The sequence below is a fragment of the Primulina huaijiensis genome, chromosome 15 (genome assembly GCF_012295235.1).
Source record: "Primulina huaijiensis isolate GDHJ02 chromosome 15, ASM1229523v2, whole genome shotgun sequence".
NCBI lineage: Eukaryota > Viridiplantae > Streptophyta > Magnoliopsida > Lamiales > Gesneriaceae > Primulina > Primulina huaijiensis.
This window is the reverse complement of record NC_133320.1, coordinates 4,793,679-4,812,714: the sequence shown is the minus strand read 5'-3', so window position 1 is coordinate 4,812,714 and position 19,036 is coordinate 4,793,679. Positions and strand designations below refer to the sequence as shown.

At 35.9% G+C, this 19,036-nt stretch overlaps 4 protein-coding genes and 1 long non-coding RNA gene across 5 annotated transcripts; 2 read left to right on the top strand and 3 right to left on the bottom strand.

Annotated features, from left to right (window-relative positions):
* Positions 1 to 615: 615 nt before the first annotated feature.
* Positions 616 to 2,430, top strand: LOC140960093 (uncharacterized). Its single transcript, XR_012172106.1, has 3 exons — positions 616 to 937; positions 2,143 to 2,290; positions 2,371 to 2,430. It is a non-coding gene; the product is annotated as an uncharacterized lncRNA (long non-coding RNA).
* Positions 2,431 to 2,642: 212 nt separating this feature from the next.
* LOC140959699 (protein TRAUCO-like) lies at positions 2,643 to 3,815 on the bottom strand. The gene has a single exon (XM_073417672.1). It carries the CDS (start codon positions 3,774 to 3,776, stop codon positions 2,658 to 2,660), a length of 1,119 nt encoding a protein of 372 aa, XP_073273773.1. The 5' UTR covers positions 3,777 to 3,815; the 3' UTR covers positions 2,643 to 2,657.
* A 1,312-nt stretch (positions 3,816 to 5,127) lies between these two features.
* LOC140958867 (uncharacterized) lies at positions 5,128 to 5,928 on the bottom strand. The gene has a single exon (XM_073416436.1). The coding sequence runs from the start codon at positions 5,926 to 5,928 to the stop codon at positions 5,128 to 5,130; it is 801 nt and encodes a 266-aa protein (XP_073272537.1).
* Positions 5,929 to 7,595: 1,667 nt separating this feature from the next.
* LOC140959849 (NAD(H) kinase 1-like) lies at positions 7,596 to 12,896 on the top strand. Its single transcript, XM_073417882.1, has 11 exons — positions 7,596 to 7,913; positions 9,119 to 9,266; positions 9,347 to 9,466; positions 10,237 to 10,436; positions 10,612 to 10,725; positions 10,874 to 10,968; positions 11,252 to 11,358; positions 11,584 to 11,657; positions 11,858 to 11,936; positions 12,085 to 12,392; positions 12,495 to 12,896. Exons 1-11 carry the CDS (start codon positions 7,863 to 7,865, stop codon positions 12,801 to 12,803), a joined length of 1,605 nt encoding a protein of 534 aa, XP_073273983.1. The 5' UTR covers positions 7,596 to 7,862; the 3' UTR covers positions 12,804 to 12,896.
* A 1,170-nt stretch (positions 12,897 to 14,066) lies between these two features.
* LOC140958865 (uncharacterized) lies at positions 14,067 to 17,635 on the bottom strand. The gene is made up of 6 exons (XM_073416435.1): positions 17,080 to 17,635; positions 16,738 to 16,998; positions 16,389 to 16,577; positions 16,179 to 16,277; positions 15,238 to 15,462; positions 14,067 to 15,155 (listed from the first exon to the last, which is right to left on the bottom strand). Exons 1-6 carry the CDS (start codon positions 17,620 to 17,622, stop codon positions 14,616 to 14,618), a joined length of 1,857 nt encoding a protein of 618 aa, XP_073272536.1. The 5' UTR covers positions 17,623 to 17,635; the 3' UTR covers positions 14,067 to 14,615.
* Between the last annotated feature and the right edge of the window lie 1,401 nt (positions 17,636 to 19,036).

Below are 19,036 nucleotides of genomic sequence, written 5' to 3'. Positions count from 1 at the left end.
ATGCATACATATAAAATAAATTTGATTTTTCTATATTTTTCTTTTTTGGGAATACTGTATGGTTACAGATATATAATAATTTGATAAATCATGTTTTTTAATACACTAGTATTAATAACGATTGATCATATAATATATATGATATATAATATATAGTTTTGAATTATTTTTCAATCTAAAATCTGGAACAAAGTTTAATAGACGTGGAAACCAATAAAGTCGGCTCGAAAAACATTTATTCATATTCGAAATCATCGAATTTGAGCTGAACTTGAGCTCCATTTATTTTTTTCGATATTTCTCGAGCCACTCACAAATTTTAATATATTATTAATATTATATAATTATATATTAAAAAGTATATTTCAAACATTTATTTTTTTATTATTTCTTGAACATATTCATATATTTCGAGTCAAATTTGAAATCAAATCTCGATTCGAACTGAATTTAAACATTAAAATTTCGAGTTTTGAATTGAACTCGAGTTTGAATATATTTTATTATGTTTGAATTTAAGCTTTACAGTTTTCAATTGTCAAGATTTTATTTTATAAAAGAAAAAAAAAGGAGGAAATTAAAAAAATGAATTTTTGACATTTTCAAAAGCCCTGCGGTATAGAACATGGAACTCAGAGCTCTTTTGTTTCCATGTCCGAACCACGCGTCGTGTAGATGGTCCCACCATGAACTTCCTCCAATTCCTAACCACCACCATCATAAATAAATGCGCATGACTGAACACGCCTGTCTGCTAGAACCCTTTATTTGATTCCCATTTAATCGGTGTTCTTTCTGCAGATTCTTCAACAGTATTCGATCGACATCTTGTTCTCTTTAACTCTCTGCTGTGTGTGTTTTCTTGTGTATTTGTACACGGGAACTCATGTACAAGGGGGAGGGTCCCATGTCTCCAAGCAACTCCTTTACCTCCAACGTACGAGTTTTCTTTCCCCCTTTTTTTTTGCATTTTGAACGTAATTATTGGTTTTCGGGGGTTAAGAATTCTACCCGATATTCATTTTCTTGGTGCCGAAACAGTTTCTTGATTTCTTGTATTCTTGATTGGTGACGATGCGTGACAGCGGCCTACTATTATTGCTGTTTAATTGTTTTCTTGGTTGTCGAGCATGAGGGTCGGTAATGGTTATGCTTACCCACTGTTTGATTGTTTTCTTGGATTCTTGACCGGAGGGTGTGAGGGCCAGTACTGATCATGCTCAACCTTTACTTATTTAACCGATTTCTTGTCTTCCTGAATGCCTGAGAATGGGTGCCGGTGCCGGTAGCTAATTATCTTTAAGTTTCTAGTGATGTTATTTAATATGGATTGATGAGGATTTGTGCCAGTAATTGACTGTCTGCTGTTTAATTACTTTGTTGATTGGCGAGGATGAAGGCCAGTACTGGTTGTGCTTACATATGTTGGACCAAATTGGTGTGTGCACGGATAAATGGGGACTTTTAGCATTTTATTTTTAATCGATTTTAATATTTAAAATTCCGTTCCTTGATTTTCAACTTGCAACTAAATGGTAAGCATAAAATTTTTTAGACCAGACTCCAACGTGTTTTGTGATACGTAGCTTGCTTATTTTCTTGAGTATGATCACATGTATGGTCAAAGGCTTAAAAACATAATAAAAAATCCCAATTGGAAGTAAATAATTAATGGGAAAGTATTTGGGAAACTCTGGTCATGCATCATATTCAAGGACTACTGTAATTCTCTTGAGTATAATCACATGTGTTATCAAAGACAGAAGAATGTAACGTAATAAATCTCACTTAGAAGCAACATACTTTACTAAGAGTACCTGGGAGGAAACTCATCATATACGAGGACTGCTTTTATTCTTGAATTGAAGAGATCCTATCCAGTGAATTATTGTACGGATCCACTTGTTTCTTAGAGTGCTCTGTATGAAGTAAATAAAGATGATGTAGTGGCTTACGACTTATACCATGGATAAGTTCCATTTTTCATACCAATTTTTTGACAGAGGCATGTTACAAAATCACTTACTTCAATTGTTTCAATTACGGCTTCATGTTGTTGGATCACATTCGTTTGAGTGTTGCTCTAGTTTTATCAGAACACTAGAAGAAATTCTGGAGGCTAACATGATTTTTTCTGAACAGGGCGATTCCGGTGTGTCACCAGTGGAAAATGGTTTTGATTATTCTCCCTCTCTATTGAACTCTGAGAAGGCCATCCATGAGCTTGTCCAACAGCCACTCCTCGATGGAATTGATGATCATCTCTTCGAATTTTCAGAGGCTTTAAGAAGTGTGTCTTTTGTAGTACTTAACCATTTGAAGTTATGCCATATCTTAACACAAAACATTTGATTTGATCTGCGATTTTAGCTGTAGCGAAGGCACTAAGAAGAGTTACTGAAGGGAAGGCTTCTGCACAAGCTGAGGCTGNGACATGTTTCACAAAATACGATCCGTGAGACCGTCTCACACAAGTTTTTACCAAATACCTTACTCCTAGTTATATCCCAACTAGAATTGAAATGGGGTTGGTTTTTTTTTTTTTTTTTNCAAGACAATGACTTCGTTATTGACACTTACAAAACACACAGCGCCAAATTATGCGTTATCAAATATATAGCACACAAACAACGGTCAAATAAAGGTTAACATCAAGTCTACACTAGCAATGATCTAGAACAACGATATGCATTGAAACAACCTGCATTATAAAGAACAGAGATGTACTCACCAGGAACAACTTTGGGGGAATCATATTTGGTATCAGGAGCACAGACATAGCGCTGCCCCTTGTACCAAACCATTCGCTGGGGATCGGGCGCGTAAGACCCTCCATCTGGTAAATTAATGTAAAACCCAATAACATCACCTTCTTTATATCCTTCCTCCCCATACTTCTCCCTCAAAGCCTTGTGCACTTTACTGCCATCAACATCTCTATACCCGAAACTATTCTCATCGTATCCTACTGGTGCCTGCAAGTCGCCTTTATCTGTCGACCACCCCAACCTCGTATGCCCTGTCTCTCCCAAATGCACCACTTTGATTTCAAAATACCATGCACCTTCACTCACCCCTCGAGTAGCTCTCACCATTCTATACCCCTTAGTGCTTCCCACACTTAATCTATCTTCACTGAGTTCAACCTTTTCTGCCTTGTACACCTTTGAAAGACATATTTTCAAGTCTGGGCTGTCGTCGTTTTTGTCGGGAAATCTTGGAATTGGCGTGATTAAAACTTTACCCTCGGCCAAGGGGCCAACGTTTGCTGCCTTTTTGGAATTATGGCAATTGTTAAAGACATGCTTGGTCTTTTTCTTCCCCTTCCTGGACGTGGTTGTCCACACGTCCTTGCTCTTCTTCTTGGGCTTCTTCACGGCATGTGCGGGCTTTCCGTTCGGGAGAGGCAACGGCGTATTCTTCGTATCAGCTCTTGAGAGCATTACAGCAATTCTGGCGTCCGAAGAACCGCCTTTCGGCAATTCAGAAAGCTGCTTTTGCTGCTTCGTATTGTGCTCCTCTTCTTCTCCCTCCTCGTCTTCTTCTTCATCTTCTTCTCCGGCATCCGTTTCTGGGTTCAAACTCGGAGTTCCATAGTTGGAGGTCTCATCAGAGGAGATCTCCTCGGAGGCTGCGTGTTCCAGCTCTTCCTTGGCACCGTTACCGTGATCAGCGCCGGTTTCCCTCTCGGCCTTGGTGCCTGAGATAGTGACAACTGTATTATCGGTGTCGCCGCCGTTCACGGTGGCCGTGGGTGGTGTTTGAAGGGACTCCATTGTAGATGTTAAGAGGCGTTGAAAGAAAACCAGGTGAAATATAATTCATTTGGGCCAAAATTCGATATGGGCTTTAGAATGCAACAAGGCCCGAAATAAGCCCATAAATTGTTTACACTATTACTACTACATTGACTATTAAACTTTTAAATCTTATTTTAATTTAAAAAAACTTGAAAAAAATATTTAAATTTGATTTTACCAAATAAATATTTTGAGCAAGCAATGATGGTTGAGGTCATTCTAATAGATAAATGATTGAATATTTTAAGGTATTGTTATAAGAAATATAAGCATTTTGGGATTTTAGAAAATTGATCATTACATTGTTTTCATCTTTATCCGATCCAACTTTAATATTATAATAATAACATATATTACATGGATTAAATAAAAATATATATATACGGTGAATAATTAATCATATCGTTGCATATGAAATATGCGAAAGCTCAACATCAAAAAGCACATCAGATACGGAAGCCCAAATGCTGCTAAGTCCACGAAAATTGCATTTGATCCGAGAAAGCGGACGACTGAGGAAGTTGACTCATAATCCATAATAAAAGATCGTGGAAGATGTCCAAACCGCTGGTAAGAGTAGAACAAAAATGAATTCAAACATTACATTATTTTTCTGTTCAAAGAAAATATCATTTAAAATTCAATCCTCAAACCATTTTCAAACTAATATTGGAAAATAAATGGGATATCATGATTGTTGAAATCGAGAAAGCCGATAAAATCTTGTCATAGTTTTCGTTTCAACACAAGCTATAATTTTCTAAACCATGAGTGAATTAATATTGACAAAAGGAGCTCCGGACTAACGGAAAATAAGAAAAAATTTTATGTATGAAAAATATCGAAAACGGAAGAATTGACAAAAAACAGCCCGTATATCGAAAACGGAAGATATGTACAAAAAATATCGAAAAATTTTATGTGATGCTCCGCCAGTGTGTGTGTGTCTATATATATATATATATATATAGACACACACGGAAGTAAATTATAAACATTTTTTGCTCAGAGAGTTGACGAAGTAGTTTTATTTTCCTTTCTTTTTTAAAAATAAAAATAAAAATTGTTTTCTTACTTGGTAGGTAAAGTCAATTCATCGAAGAATTGACCAAAAGAAGCCCAAGAAAAGTCCGAAGAGTTAGGTACGTTACATAACGGATGATTCCTCATTCTCAATTATAAAATTTATTTTATTTTTTTTTACATAAATTAATAATATTAATGAGAAAACAAATTATACTGACAAGATTTCTAATACAATCTTATTTAATGATATTATAAAAAAGAAAGTGGATATATATTTTTTTGAACGGAATGAAAAATATTATTAAGAATCAAGGGAATTACGGTCTTCATTCAAAACATCAAAGATAAAATTTGGAGAAGTATTCCAGGTAGAGGGACGAGCATAGAAATAAGATGCCCTAGCAAGATTGTGGGCAACCTTGTTTGCTTGTCGACGTGTGAAATAGACACTGAATAATGGTCTTTGGCGAAGAACTTCACGACACTCTGAGATAATTGTACCAAATTCTGAGTCATCTTCTATTTCCACCGTTATTGCCTCGACAAATATTTTAGAATCAGACTCAAAGATTACATTTTGAACATTCATCCCTTCAACCCAGCTAAGGACTTCCTTGAACGCCATTGCTTCTGCATCTTTAATTCCTACTCTTCCAATGAACACGTTTGTTTTAGCTAAAATAAATAGTCCATCTGAGCCTCGAAATACCATACCCACCCCGATGTTCCTTAAACCATTCTGTACCAATGCGTCGACGTTGCATTTTAATGCTTGAGCCTGTGGTTTTTGCCAGGTAATTCTCTCCCCATCCCGCTGATTTGTTCTATCCCGAATTCTTTCGATGCTACACACCGCTCTCCAATCCATCAAGAGTTGAAGCGCTGAGCTAACCACTGATTCAGCTGGTTTGAAAATTTTGTTCCATAGCTTCTCGTTTCGAGTCCTCCATATGCCCCATAATACCATTGCTATATTTTCAAGAGTACTAACATCTACTGTCTGGAACAAATTGAACATCCATTGGACGAATCTATCTGCTTCGTTAGATAATGAGAGCACATGATTCCAGGTGCTCAACTCTTCCCAGCAAGCTTTTGCCATTGGGTAGAAGATGAATAGATGCCATTAATTCTCCCATTCATTTCCACAGGTTGCACAAGAGATGGGGACCACAACTTGTTTCTTTTGATGGCTTCCTCGATTTGGTAGAATATCTCTCGCGGCACGCCACAAAAAGACCTTCACCTTTGGTGGAATTTTCAGTTTCCGTAGCTTTTTCCAATCCCCGGAGACCTCATTATTTCCTCCCACATCTAATATTTCTTGGGCGCTATTATATCCTGACCGAACCGTATATTTGCCATTACTTTCATGATGCTAAATAAGTTTATCTCCTCCTGTGTTTGTGTGTACATGAATGTTCAATATCTTCTGTACATCTTGATTTCCAAATAGGTAAAACAGCAGCTCATGATCCCACTGGGTAGTGAAGGGGATGAATAAATCACTTACCTTCAGTGAGTGAAGCTCTGCAATAGGAGGTGATGATATGTAGAAATTGCTTGGGTCACGTAACCAAGGATCTTTCCAGACACTGATATTTCTCCCATTTCCAATTCGCCATCGGGCTCCTCTTTTTAGAATGATTCTTGAACTCCATAAACTACGCCATATGAAGCTGGGATTGTGACCCAGATTTGCCTCCAGAAAATTCGAATTGGGGAAGTACTTGGATTTTAAGACTCTGATCATAGGGGAGTTTGGTTTGGCAATAAGATTCCATGCTTGTTTACCCAACATAGCTAAGTTAAAAGATTTCAGATTTTTGCACATTAAATAGGGGTAAATGAGTAAAATATTTTTTTTTTAAATAAGGAAATTGAACTATATATTTGAGATAAACGGAAAACATGGATTATATAATTGGGAAGCAATAAATATTAAAAATAAAAAGTAGGTCACTTTGATATGGTCTCACGAATCTTTATCTGTGAGACGAGTCAACCCTACTGATATTCACAATAAAAAGTAATACTCTTAGCATAAAAAGTAATGTTTTTTCATGTATGACCCAAATAAGAGACATGTTTCACAAAATACGATCCGTGAGACCGTCTCACACAAGTTTTTGCCAAAATTAAAATACACAATGCATACATATAAAATAAATTTGATTTTTCTATATTTTTCTTTTTTGGGAATACTGTATGGTTACAGATATATAATAATTTGATAAATCATGTTTTTTAATACACTAGTATTAATAACGATTGATCATATAATATATATGATATATAATATATAGTTTTGAATTATTTTTCAATCTAAAATCTGGAACAAAGTTTAATAGACGTGGAAACCAATAAAGTCGGCTCGAAAAACATTTATTCATATTCGAAATCATCGAATTTGAGCTGAACTTGAGCTCCATTTATTTTTTTCGATATTTCTCGAGCCACTCACAAATTTTAATATATTATTAATATTATATAATTATATATTAAAAAGTATATTTCAAACATTTATTTTTTTATTATTTCTTGAACATATTCATATATTTCGAGTCAAATTTGAAATCAAATCTCGATTCGAACTGAATTTAAACATTAAAATTTCGAGTTTTGAATTGAACTCGAGTTTGAATATATTTTATTATGTTTGAATTTAAGCTTTACAGTTTTCAATTGTCAAGATTTTATTTTATAAAAGAAAAAAAAAGGAGGAAATTAAAAAAATGAATTTTTGACATTTTCAAAAGCCCTGCGGTATAGAACATGGAACTCAGAGCTCTTTTGTTTCCATGTCCGAACCACGCGTCGTGTAGATGGTCCCACCATGAACTTCCTCCAATTCCTAACCACCACCATCATAAATAAATGCGCATGACTGAACACGCCTGTCTGCTAGAACCCTTTATTTGATTCCCATTTAATCGGTGTTCTTTCTGCAGATTCTTCAACAGTATTCGATCGACATCTTGTTCTCTTTAACTCTCTGCTGTGTGTGTTTTCTTGTGTATTTGTACACGGGAACTCATGTACAAGGGGGAGGGTCCCATGTCTCCAAGCAACTCCTTTACCTCCAACGTACGAGTTTTCTTTCCCCCTTTTTTTTTGCATTTTGAACGTAATTATTGGTTTTCGGGGGTTAAGAATTCTACCCGATATTCATTTTCTTGGTGCCGAAACAGTTTCTTGATTTCTTGTATTCTTGATTGGTGACGATGCGTGACAGCGGCCTACTATTATTGCTGTTTAATTGTTTTCTTGGTTGTCGAGCATGAGGGTCGGTAATGGTTATGCTTACCCACTGTTTGATTGTTTTCTTGGATTCTTGACCGGAGGGTGTGAGGGCCAGTACTGATCATGCTCAACCTTTACTTATTTAACCGATTTCTTGTCTTCCTGAATGCCTGAGAATGGGTGCCGGTGCCGGTAGCTAATTATCTTTAAGTTTCTAGTGATGTTATTTAATATGGATTGATGAGGATTTGTGCCAGTAATTGACTGTCTGCTGTTTAATTACTTTGTTGATTGGCGAGGATGAAGGCCAGTACTGGTTGTGCTTACATATGTTGGACCAAATTGGTGTGTGCACGGATAAATGGGGACTTTTAGCATTTTATTTTTAATCGATTTTAATATTTAAAATTCCGTTCCTTGATTTTCAACTTGCAACTAAATGGTAAGCATAAAATTTTTTAGACCAGACTCCAACGTGTTTTGTGATACGTAGCTTGCTTATTTTCTTGAGTATGATCACATGTATGGTCAAAGGCTTAAAAACATAATAAAAAATCCCAATTGGAAGTAAATAATTAATGGGAAAGTATTTGGGAAACTCTGGTCATGCATCATATTCAAGGACTACTGTAATTCTCTTGAGTATAATCACATGTGTTATCAAAGACAGAAGAATGTAACGTAATAAATCTCACTTAGAAGCAACATACTTTACTAAGAGTACCTGGGAGGAAACTCATCATATACGAGGACTGCTTTTATTCTTGAATTGAAGAGATCCTATCCAGTGAATTATTGTACGGATCCACTTGTTTCTTAGAGTGCTCTGTATGAAGTAAATAAAGATGATGTAGTGGCTTACGACTTATACCATGGATAAGTTCCATTTTTCATACCAATTTTTTGACAGAGGCATGTTACAAAATCACTTACTTCAATTGTTTCAATTACGGCTTCATGTTGTTGGATCACATTCGTTTGAGTGTTGCTCTAGTTTTATCAGAACACTAGAAGAAATTCTGGAGGCTAACATGATTTTTTCTGAACAGGGCGATTCCGGTGTGTCACCAGTGGAAAATGGTTTTGATTATTCTCCCTCTCTATTGAACTCTGAGAAGGCCATCCATGAGCTTGTCCAACAGCCACTCCTCGATGGAATTGATGATCATCTCTTCGAATTTTCAGAGGCTTTAAGAAGTGTGTCTTTTGTAGTACTTAACCATTTGAAGTTATGCCATATCTTAACACAAAACATTTGATTTGATCTGCGATTTTAGCTGTAGCGAAGGCACTAAGAAGAGTTACTGAAGGGAAGGCTTCTGCACAAGCTGAGGCTGCTGAATGGAAGCGCAAATATGAATTGGAGAGGGCACGTAACTTGCTGTTGGAGCAAAGAGGTTATAACCATCTTGTGTGTATATAGTAAAGTTGATTACATATAGCCTCACTTGTTTAGAAAATGGAATTTTATCCAAGATGCACATATTTTGCGCGTTGATTATTTTTCATTAACGATAGCTCAATGTTAATGATGATTACCTGTTGAATTTATGAGTTGATATTTGTTGATGTTTCTGGTCATTTTTTGAGCTATATGTTTAGGTTGACTTGCAAACCAATATCATGTTGAAGGTTTAAAAGACAGGCAAAAGGAATTATATCTGTTTGTGATTTCCAGCTCAGTTTTGATGAAACTGATCGACTGATCTATGCTTGGTTTGAGATATAATGATTCCGAAATTGGGTCTAAAAAGGAAACTGCGTCATTCAAGGATCATAAACACCGATGATTTTATTTTTATGTCGTCCCATTATTCTATTACTTTTCCATTCTCTGTCTTGAAAGTTCCAACTAACTGGGAAACAGATACATTTCCCCATTTTTGGCATATTTTGTTTATTAAAACTAGCAATGGATACTTTTGCGAGACTGTAGTATTCCTGGTAGATTTTTGGTTATGACACGAGGAGAATCTAACCTGGTATTAGTTTGCGTCTTTTGTCAACCGTGAAATATTGCATACTAAAATTTGCTTCTGTTTTCCTTGATAATGATTTTGTAATTGTTTTCTGTTTTTGGTTGTGTTCCACTCTGCAGTGGAGGTTAGTCTATAATTTAAAGTTTCCCAGGATTTCGCAAGATATAATGTTCTTGCCTGCTTTGCAGAGCTGTCGTCAAGAGGGCAATGCAGCGAGTTTAATGTGCAGAAAGCTGGAAACTCGCTTGACCAAATCATGTTGTTCGATGAGAACAGTGAAAAATGTGAATTGTGCAATGGGAAGGATGATATATGTGCTAATGAAGTTCTTCGAGATGGTGAATCTGATTCTGACTCTCCCTTGGTGCACGCTAAGATGATGAGAAAGGTGTGATATCGTTGCTTAGCCCCGTCATATGATTATTGACGTATGCTCTTTAATATTTTAGATTTACCTGCATTAATTTTCTTCTTTCATATCTCATAGGTAACAATATACCAAAGAGAAAAAAATAAAAAGAAATGATAGAACAAGATTTGACATATTGATTTTATGGAGACAGGCATCTTTTAGGCTAGCATGGTGCTGCAATGGCGAAAAAGGTGATCGCCACAAACATGACATTGTCTCTTTTGAAAAGGGTAATATTACAACTGCGGAACGTAGCAGCAAACAGGTATAACTATTGTACTAGTGTATCAAATATCGTCTTGCATCATTTTGATTGATCTCTCATTGCTTGTAATTCCCTATCTTAAATATTTTTATTTACTAAAGTTTTTAAATTCAAGTATCAATCTGCGAGTAAAATTATCTTGTTTCAGATTTCCTTGAAGTGGGAATCCCCCCCTCAGACTGTGCTTATATTGACCAAGCCAAATTCAACTTCTGTACAAATTCTCTGTTTTGAAATGGTCAGGTAAGATGCTTTAAGATTTCGGGTTCTTACATTATATATTTCCCTCATTGATGTTACTTTTAACTTTACCCTAAATTTTGTTAAAACTTTGGACTAACTAGCCACTGTGAGATAAAATGTGACAAGTCTTAAACTTCTTGAAACCATTAGGGCATCTTTAAACTTAAAGATGATCTGAAAAAATTCCCAGTGGGATTTATTCCGCATTTATTTCAATCTTGTCTCTGCATTGTACCCAAAATCATAATATTAATTACCTTTTAAGATGTATTCTCTTTCCCAGATGGTTGAAGGAGCAGAAAAAACTAAATATATTCGTGGAGCCACGAGTAAAGAATGAGCTTTTGGCGGAATCATCATACTATGGCTTTGTACAGACCTGGCTTGATGGTAATACTAAATGATTTAATATGACGTGGCCGTGTTTTTTTCCTTCGTTAATAATACTAAATACATGATATCCTCTTTTCCCTAAACTTATCAGTTTTCATTCATGTAGTATGACTTTATCTTGGTAAACTGGATAATAGATTAATGCTTTGTACCTGTTCTTTGATTGTCGATTCATGTGTTTGTTTGCATCTGCGAACACCGTTCCATGCTTTTTTTCCACAGACAAGGAGATGCTACTCTTGCACACAAAGGTCGACCTCGTTGTAACTCTAGGCGGGGATGGAACCGTCCTTTGGGTATGTGTGATGCTCTATGGTATACTCGGAGTTTAAGGAACCGTGAAATATTTTGTTTCTACCTTTTCCAAATTGAATTTTGCTTCTCCATGTCCATGGTTGATGAAGTTTTCCTCTTAACTTAGGCCCCATTCACTTTTCTTTGAAATTTTGAGCTAGCTACGTTGGAAATGACTGCATACCGTTTTATTTTTTCCCAGGCTGCATCTGTGTTCAAAGGCCCCGTTCCTCCAATTGTGCCATTCTCTTTGGGTTCTCTCGGTTTCATGACCCCATTTTGTATCCTCAATCTTCTCGATTACGGTTTCTTGTTTTCATTCTTAGTTCTATTTTACATCACGATCCTTTATCATTTCTTGTAAGGATGATCTATTGTCCGTTGAAAATGATATTTTCTGAACTGTCAAATGATCTTTAACACAATCAGATAGCGAACATTACCGAGAATATCTGAACTCCATCCTTAGTGGTCCTATCGGTATCACATTGAGACATCGGTTGCAGTGCCATATCATTCGAGATGCAGCCAAAAGTGAATTTGAGAATGAAGGTCCCATGCTCGTCTTGAATGAAGTTACTATCGACCGTGGTATTTCTTCATTCCTTACAAATCTTGAATGCTATTGCGACAACTCGTTTGTCACCTGCGTACAAGGGGATGGTCTTATATTGTCTACTACGTCTGGGAGCACCGCATATTCCCTGGCTGCTGGAGGATCAATGGTCCATCCTCAGGTATGTGCTTTTCAACGTTTAATCTTTTATCAACTCTGACCATATCCATTAGTGTTCTCTTATACAGTTGCTAATACCGTAACAAAATCCGATGACATACAGGTTCCCGGGATTCTGTTCACACCGATATGCCCCCACTCATTATCCTTCCGGCCTCTAATATTACCAGAGCACGTGACGATCAGAGTGGTCGTCCCTTTCAACAGCAGAAGTCATGCCTGGGTATCCTTTGATGGAAAGGACCGGAAACAGTTGGCCCCTGGGGATGCACTTGTTTGCAGCATGGCACCATGGCCTGTCCCTACCGCATGTCAGGTCGATTCAACTAACGATTTCTTACGTAGCATCCACGATGGGCTTCACTGGAATCTGAGGAAGACTCAATCCTTCGACGGTCCTCGTGATTCGTGAAAAAGCTCGTATTAAGTTTGTTTTTAAGGATATTTGTCCCAAAGGTTAAGATTCTCTGATTACAAGCACTATGTAACGAGCGAGAATTCATGTCATAAAGAAAAGTTTATTCTGATTAAAAAAAATTAATATATTCTTATTTCAAAATAAATTGCTTATTTTTTGAAGTTATTGTTTCAAAGTTTTATAATATTTATTAAGATACTAAAATTAAAACTTTAATGATTACAAATCAATTTAATACTAGGATATATTATGATTTAAACGATTAAGAAGATGGTAGTAATTCATAAGTTTAAATTACAAACCCATTCAAGATTAAGTCATCTTGTCTCAATTCTTCCCCTGTATGAAAAGAGTTGTTGAAGATGATCAATGTTCGAGCCAGATGAATAAGGTGCGGAATTGTTGATTTCGTGATAAGGATGATTACATGTCGTGGAATACCAGCAATCGCGTTCTCCATGATCTTCATTTAGGCTGTTAATTAATTAGAGTCTGTAAATACATATATGGTCTCAGAGAAGAGCAGATACATCTAATTTCAATGAACAACAACTCGTTTTGATGCTCATATTTCTCACGTCTATCGGAAAGGAAACGTTGTTGCTGATGCCTTGGCGAATGCGGCTTGACAGAGATAGCACCGTGCTTCTTCTCAAGAAATATATGCTAGCTAGATACAAATACGTACGGATGTAGAATACAACATAGAAGACTGGTCTTTCATTAAATTTTTCTATCTTTCTAAATTCTTTTCGAGTTGGTCCAGTATTTTGGATCTTGCTTCTCCCTTCATCATATTCCAATACAAATGCCATCTCTTTCTAAGATGAGCAAGAAATTGGATTCACTGAAAGATCAGTAGCAATATAATTAATTATTGTCTAAATTTTGTGTGTAATTTTTCTAAAAAAATGTGTTTTCCGCTATCATCTTTTGAAGAATATTTCTTATTATCAGTTATATATTATTCTCAGGCTTCAGGGTTCTGAACAAACAAGGTCACACACAAGAAGATGATGACATATTCGTTGATTGTTTTACGAGGCAAACTTGCTTCGAAGTTCATATTTTTCTTATCTATCAGGAAGGGAATGCCTTGGCAAATGCATCCTTCGACAAGAGATGAACCAGCTTCTCATGTACATTTGCTAGATAGGAATAGTACTCGAGCGATAGAGTTGTTTTCGTAAAAGCTATTAAATTTATAGATTGTGAAGAATCGAGGAAAAATCAAAAGTGGGTAGTGGTTTGATTATAAACTATGTTTGATCTACTTCTAAAGGTTGTATTGATATTTCTTTAAATTATTTCTTGTATTAGCTTTCTTCGAGGGTATCTTTGGTGATAGCTCGAGACCGATAATTTGATTTGTATTTTACCAATTGGAAATAAATGTCTATATTTGCATGAACTATACAGTTAAAATGTCGTCTCTTCGGATTTTGGCAATTTAAAGCATTAATTTATATTTCAATATCTAACTAAGCTCAGTACTGGGAATAAGAACAGAACCGTCTTAAGGGAAATTATTCGAATTTCGAGCTATCCATGATGATGTGTTTTCATCTCACTTTGCATGGATGCTGCGGCTAAGAACCGTACGATTGGAAATGAAAAAGAAAAGTTATGACGGATCAAGAATGTCAATTTGCATTAAACTGAGATTTTTATGCAAATTAGAGGGCACCATGAATGCTGCATAAGATCATTTACTTCATTTTTTCACCAAGAAAACACAACTTAAGAGATGTTCTCGAAGCACTTTTAATTCATCTCATTGTCAAAACTGGTGAATCTGATAATTTCCTAAAGCTTCTCTGCCATTGTGCTACTTTGAGGGCTATGAAGAGAAACGTCTTTACAATGGTGTACTTGCCCTGTCACTGGTAAAAAATTCCCAATATCTTGCAACGGTGATTGTTTTGATGCCAAAATCCCATCCCTTTTTCTGTATATCTTTCTTCTTTCCTCAGTTAGGATCTCTTGTTTGTTGTCTATGTTGCTAGATTGGCGAGTTTCCTTTAAACGACGCAGAACCATTCTCTTCTCTTTTGCCAGGTGTTTACCCAAAGAAAGAGGCGGCAACTCTTTGTGTCTAGCTTGTTCATTGTTTTGCTCACCATTAAGCTCTTTCACCGCTTTCTCCAAGGCACATCCGTCTTTATCAAAACAATGGTTCTCCTTCAAACGGTAAGTCATAACCCCTTTTTCGTTTTCAAGCTGTTTTTTCAGAGGAAGTAACATTGCATCTTTATCTTCAATCTCCTCTTTTAAAGATAAAAGTTCGAGTTGAAGTTCACCAGCCCTGTTTTGAAAACTGAGAGCTTTTTCTTTCCATTCTTCCACCTATAGAAAGAAAGAGAATGTAAGCCATGAGAAGTTAAACCAAGAAACGCCTGCTGAAAGAGCAAGAAAGGTGAAGCCTTACACTGTGTCTCAAGGTTTGGATTTCGTAATCAGAAGAGAGTGATCGATTTTCCCAGAAATCGCGTGATTTTCTAAGTTCTTCCATTTCACCTCTTACCTGACCCAACATTTCTTGCATCTGTGACCACTGCTCAGTCTCGGCTCTCACCTGCTCCACAATTCTGCGAATAATGGCTTTGCATCGTCCCGAGCATTTGTGCTCGTCTTGTAAAGTTGATTCCTGTTTATTGAACATTTATTAATACATGGATATGATTAAGATTGTAGGAATCAAATATCTATAGAATGTAGAGCTCCCACGCTTCGCGTTTTGCCAGAGGATCCAAGGTCATTGTCATTAATAAGCCAAGACAGGGACTATAAGCGAACTATAGATTAGCAAAACCATGGAGATAAAAGGTTTGGATTTTTTAAAAGCATTTTAATAATAAAACTGCATTTCCTATTTACGCAATACAGTAGTCTAGGCATTATGCTTAGATTATCGCTTGCTGTCTTAAATAGGCCAAGAAAAGTACTGCGGATGACGAGGATACTTGCAAAAGCCATTAAGATCAAGCATTATTTGGCTTATGTTAAAGTATTTTAAAATCTAAACTGTGTTTTTCACTTGGATACCGGGATTTACTGTCCACCAAATTTTGAAAAATTTGGTCAGATTCTCTGCTCAGACTCAACTGGATATGTTCTCAGCAACATAAAGAAAACAACAGAAACAGAAGAAATCTGAAACAGAATCAGATACTAGAATTGACAGCAGTGGTCCACGAGTATTAATTGACATGTGGTATTCAGGCAGTGAGCTTCTGGGGCAGTGTGGAGCAACCGAACCATCCAGCAAGCTTTCTTGTTTCAAATCTTTTGCTAAATATATTTTATCACAAATCACACACATTGACTAGATATTTGACTTACTTCGCATAATAAGATACACACACACACCCCACCAATATAAACTTGATAAAGTATAGAAACAAATTTCATATTAAATCTATCATAAAGCAATACTAAGCCACAAAACATAGCATTAATCATTTTTACCTGCACATTATACATGCACCAAGAAACTATAACTCAATAAGCTCAATCGGAACCATATTCAATCTGAAATAACAAAGAAAGCATTATAAAATAACTGAGAACAAATCATAATCTTGCCTGATACAATTGTCTGTTGGAGGAACTCGAGAATTCAGGGCATAAATCTATTCGCTTGGACGTGGAAGCAGAGCTAGCAACAGAACTATTGGCTGTGCTGGAAAGCATTGACACGTACACTTCCTCCACTCTATCCAACACCCCTTTTGACAATCCCTCCATTTTCTTTTTCAGCATATCCATCTGCGCATTGTTTAATTTTTTTAATCCAAAACCAACTATTTAATCAGAGCCCACGAGTATGTTTTGTTTGAACAAGGTTTTTGTACCCGTAATTTGGTGAAACAACACAAAAAAACGAGTGAAATGATATGATAAAACGATTTCGAAACATTGTTCTTACATCAGTGGAGTTATTTTTTATTGCGATATTCAAATCCCCGCTCTCACTGATGCTCAATTCCTTGGAACAACTTTCTTGAGATAAGCTCCCGAATTTCTCGAGCTGGCTCTGCAAAATGCATGCTTTCTTGTCAAAGTTGCTGCAATTTTTAACTTTAATTCTTGACTCCTTTCTCAACTCCTCAATCTTCTCTTCTAAATCTTCAATCTCCTCCTCCAAAACGGCCTTCGCATTCTTCCCGTCAAAAATCTTTTCTTTGCCCTGGAAATCAACAGAACAAGATAAACACAGTAATAAATCAAAAACCGATAGTGGGATCTTCGATGGAGAAACGGAACTTACAGAGACAAGTGTCTGAATAGCTGATCTAAGAGTCCTCTCCATCTTCACCCTGTTCCTCTCCAATTTTCTTAGAGAAAACTCTCTCTCCATTCTCAAGAAATTACACTCGGCCCTCAGTATTTCAGCTTGAAACCTCCATTTCTCCTCCTCAAAACCACCACCGTTGTTGTAGCCTCCTTCCTCATCTTTCTCCACCACTCGTTCTCTCCTCTCGGCTGCTAATGTATTTGAGGTTGAGTTCAATAACACAATCGAAAGTTCGCTATCATTTTTTTGATCAAACAGGTTTCCAAGCTTCCCTTTGGAAGGATAGAGGTATTCTTGCTCCATGACTGATGGGTAGCTGCTGCTGTTGTGGTTGTGGTGGGAGGCGGAGGTTGGTTTCGGCTGCTTACGTCGTGTTCTACGGCTGCGGGGGAAGTTGAGGATCTTGGGGCTCGGCGGAGGCGGCGGCGTTGGGTGCCATTTTACTCTTCTCGAAGTTGCCGACATGCTCTCTCTCTCCGAGTCCCACTGGGCATAGCAATGGTGCAACTGAGCCATTAAGAGTTGCTTTTTTGGGGTTTAGCAGCAATTTGAATTAACGCTAACGGCAGAGTTTATATAGGCTGCCTGGTCTTCACAATACCTTGACCTTCACTTGCTCCAATAAGATTTAAATATTTATTATCAAATTTTCCATTGATATCACAAAACTTTTCGTACAAATCAATTTTGTGATATAGATATCTAACATGATTTAACTTAATTAATGAAAATTATTATTTTTTTTATGTAAAATATATTAAATTTCATGATATATATAATACGAGGCAAAAACTTGTGTGAGACGGTCTCACGGGTCGTATTTTGTGAAACAGATATCTTATTTGAATCATCCATAAAAGATATTACTTTTTATTGTAAATATCGATAAGGTTGACTCGTATCACAAATAAAAATTTATGAGATCGTCTCACAAGAGACATACTCATAATACGGATATGGTTGTTATATATAATAATACATCAACATCTTAGAATAACTAACTTGATGATTTCATGAATAAACAAAATTACCTCATATTTCATTCAATAAAAGTTTTTATAAGAACTTATTTTAATAAATTCTAAAAATGACTAAATGATTTGTTAATCATAATCAATTACTCAAAGATTTAAAAAATAATGAATTACGTTAAAAATATGTGCATGTAAATTATCGTGTGCCTAAATTTTTTTTGCTAGTAAAAATAATATATAAGCATACTATATATGGGGAAGTTGGTGAAAAATCCCCAATCAAAACATTTATTTGGGTTCACTCCCTACCCACAAAATTGTGGTACTATGTCATACAAATTGTGGTACACTTTATGTGGAAATGTGGTACACTTCATGTGGAAATGTGGTACTAAAAAAGTACCCAGGGACTGAACACAAAAAAAAACGGCGGCTGGGGAGTGAAGTCCAATTTCCCTTACTATATGTTCACTTATTAAAACTTAAAATTTGAATTTATACCATAATTTTTTTTCTATATTATACTTGCTACTTATAATACATGAGATGCTTATAACAACCATTTAAGGGTGTTGTAATTTATAATAAATTAAAGAGTAGGTTTCTTGTGAGACAATCTCACGAATCTTTATCTGTGAAACGGATCAACCCTACTGATATTCACAATAAAAAGTAATACTCTTAGCATAAAAAATAATACTTTATCATACATGACCCAAATAAGATATCTGTCTCACAAAATACGATCCGTGAGACCGTCTCACACACGTTTTTGCCTAAATTAAAATACCCCAACAAGATTACAAAAATATTTAATCTTCATTTAATTACAAAATATGATTAAAAAATTTATCTATACCTAAGATATCTCAATAATATTTTTTTAAAATTATAAAGATTTTAAATTTGTGTATTATTTTTTAAAAAAAAAAAAGAAAAGAAAATCCAACAGCGTT

Bases quoted from the DNA above. Each gene is read 5' to 3' on its own strand.
- LOC140959699 (XM_073417672.1), bottom strand. From the start codon at position 3,776: ATGGAGTCCCTTCAAACACCACCCACGGCCACCGTGAACGGCGGCGAC.
- LOC140958867 (XM_073416436.1), bottom strand. From the start codon at position 5,928: ATGGCAAAAGCTTGCTGGGAAGAGTTGAGCACCTGGAATCATGTGCTC.
- LOC140959849 (XM_073417882.1), top strand. From the start codon at position 7,863: ATGTACAAGGGGGAGGGTCCCATGTCTCCAAGCAACTCCTTTACCTCC. The intron at 10,969-11,251 runs GTAAGATGCTTT...TCTCTTTCCCAG, and splicing joins CTCTGTTTTGAAATGGTCAG to ATGGTTGAAGGAGCAGAAAA. The intron at 12,393-12,494 runs GTATGTGCTTTT...GATGACATACAG, and splicing joins GATCAATGGTCCATCCTCAG to GTTCCCGGGATTCTGTTCAC.
- LOC140958865 (XM_073416435.1), bottom strand. From the start codon at position 17,622: ATGGCTCAGTTGCACCATTGCTATGCCCAGTGGGACTCGGAGAGAGAG. The intron at 16,999-17,079 runs GTAAGTTCCGTT...GTTGATTTCCAG, and splicing joins CTATTCAGACACTTGTCTCT to GGCAAAGAAAAGATTTTTGA. The intron at 15,156-15,237 runs GTAAGGCTTCAC...TTCTTTCTATAG, and splicing joins TCCAAACCTTGAGACACAGT to GTGGAAGAATGGAAAGAAAA.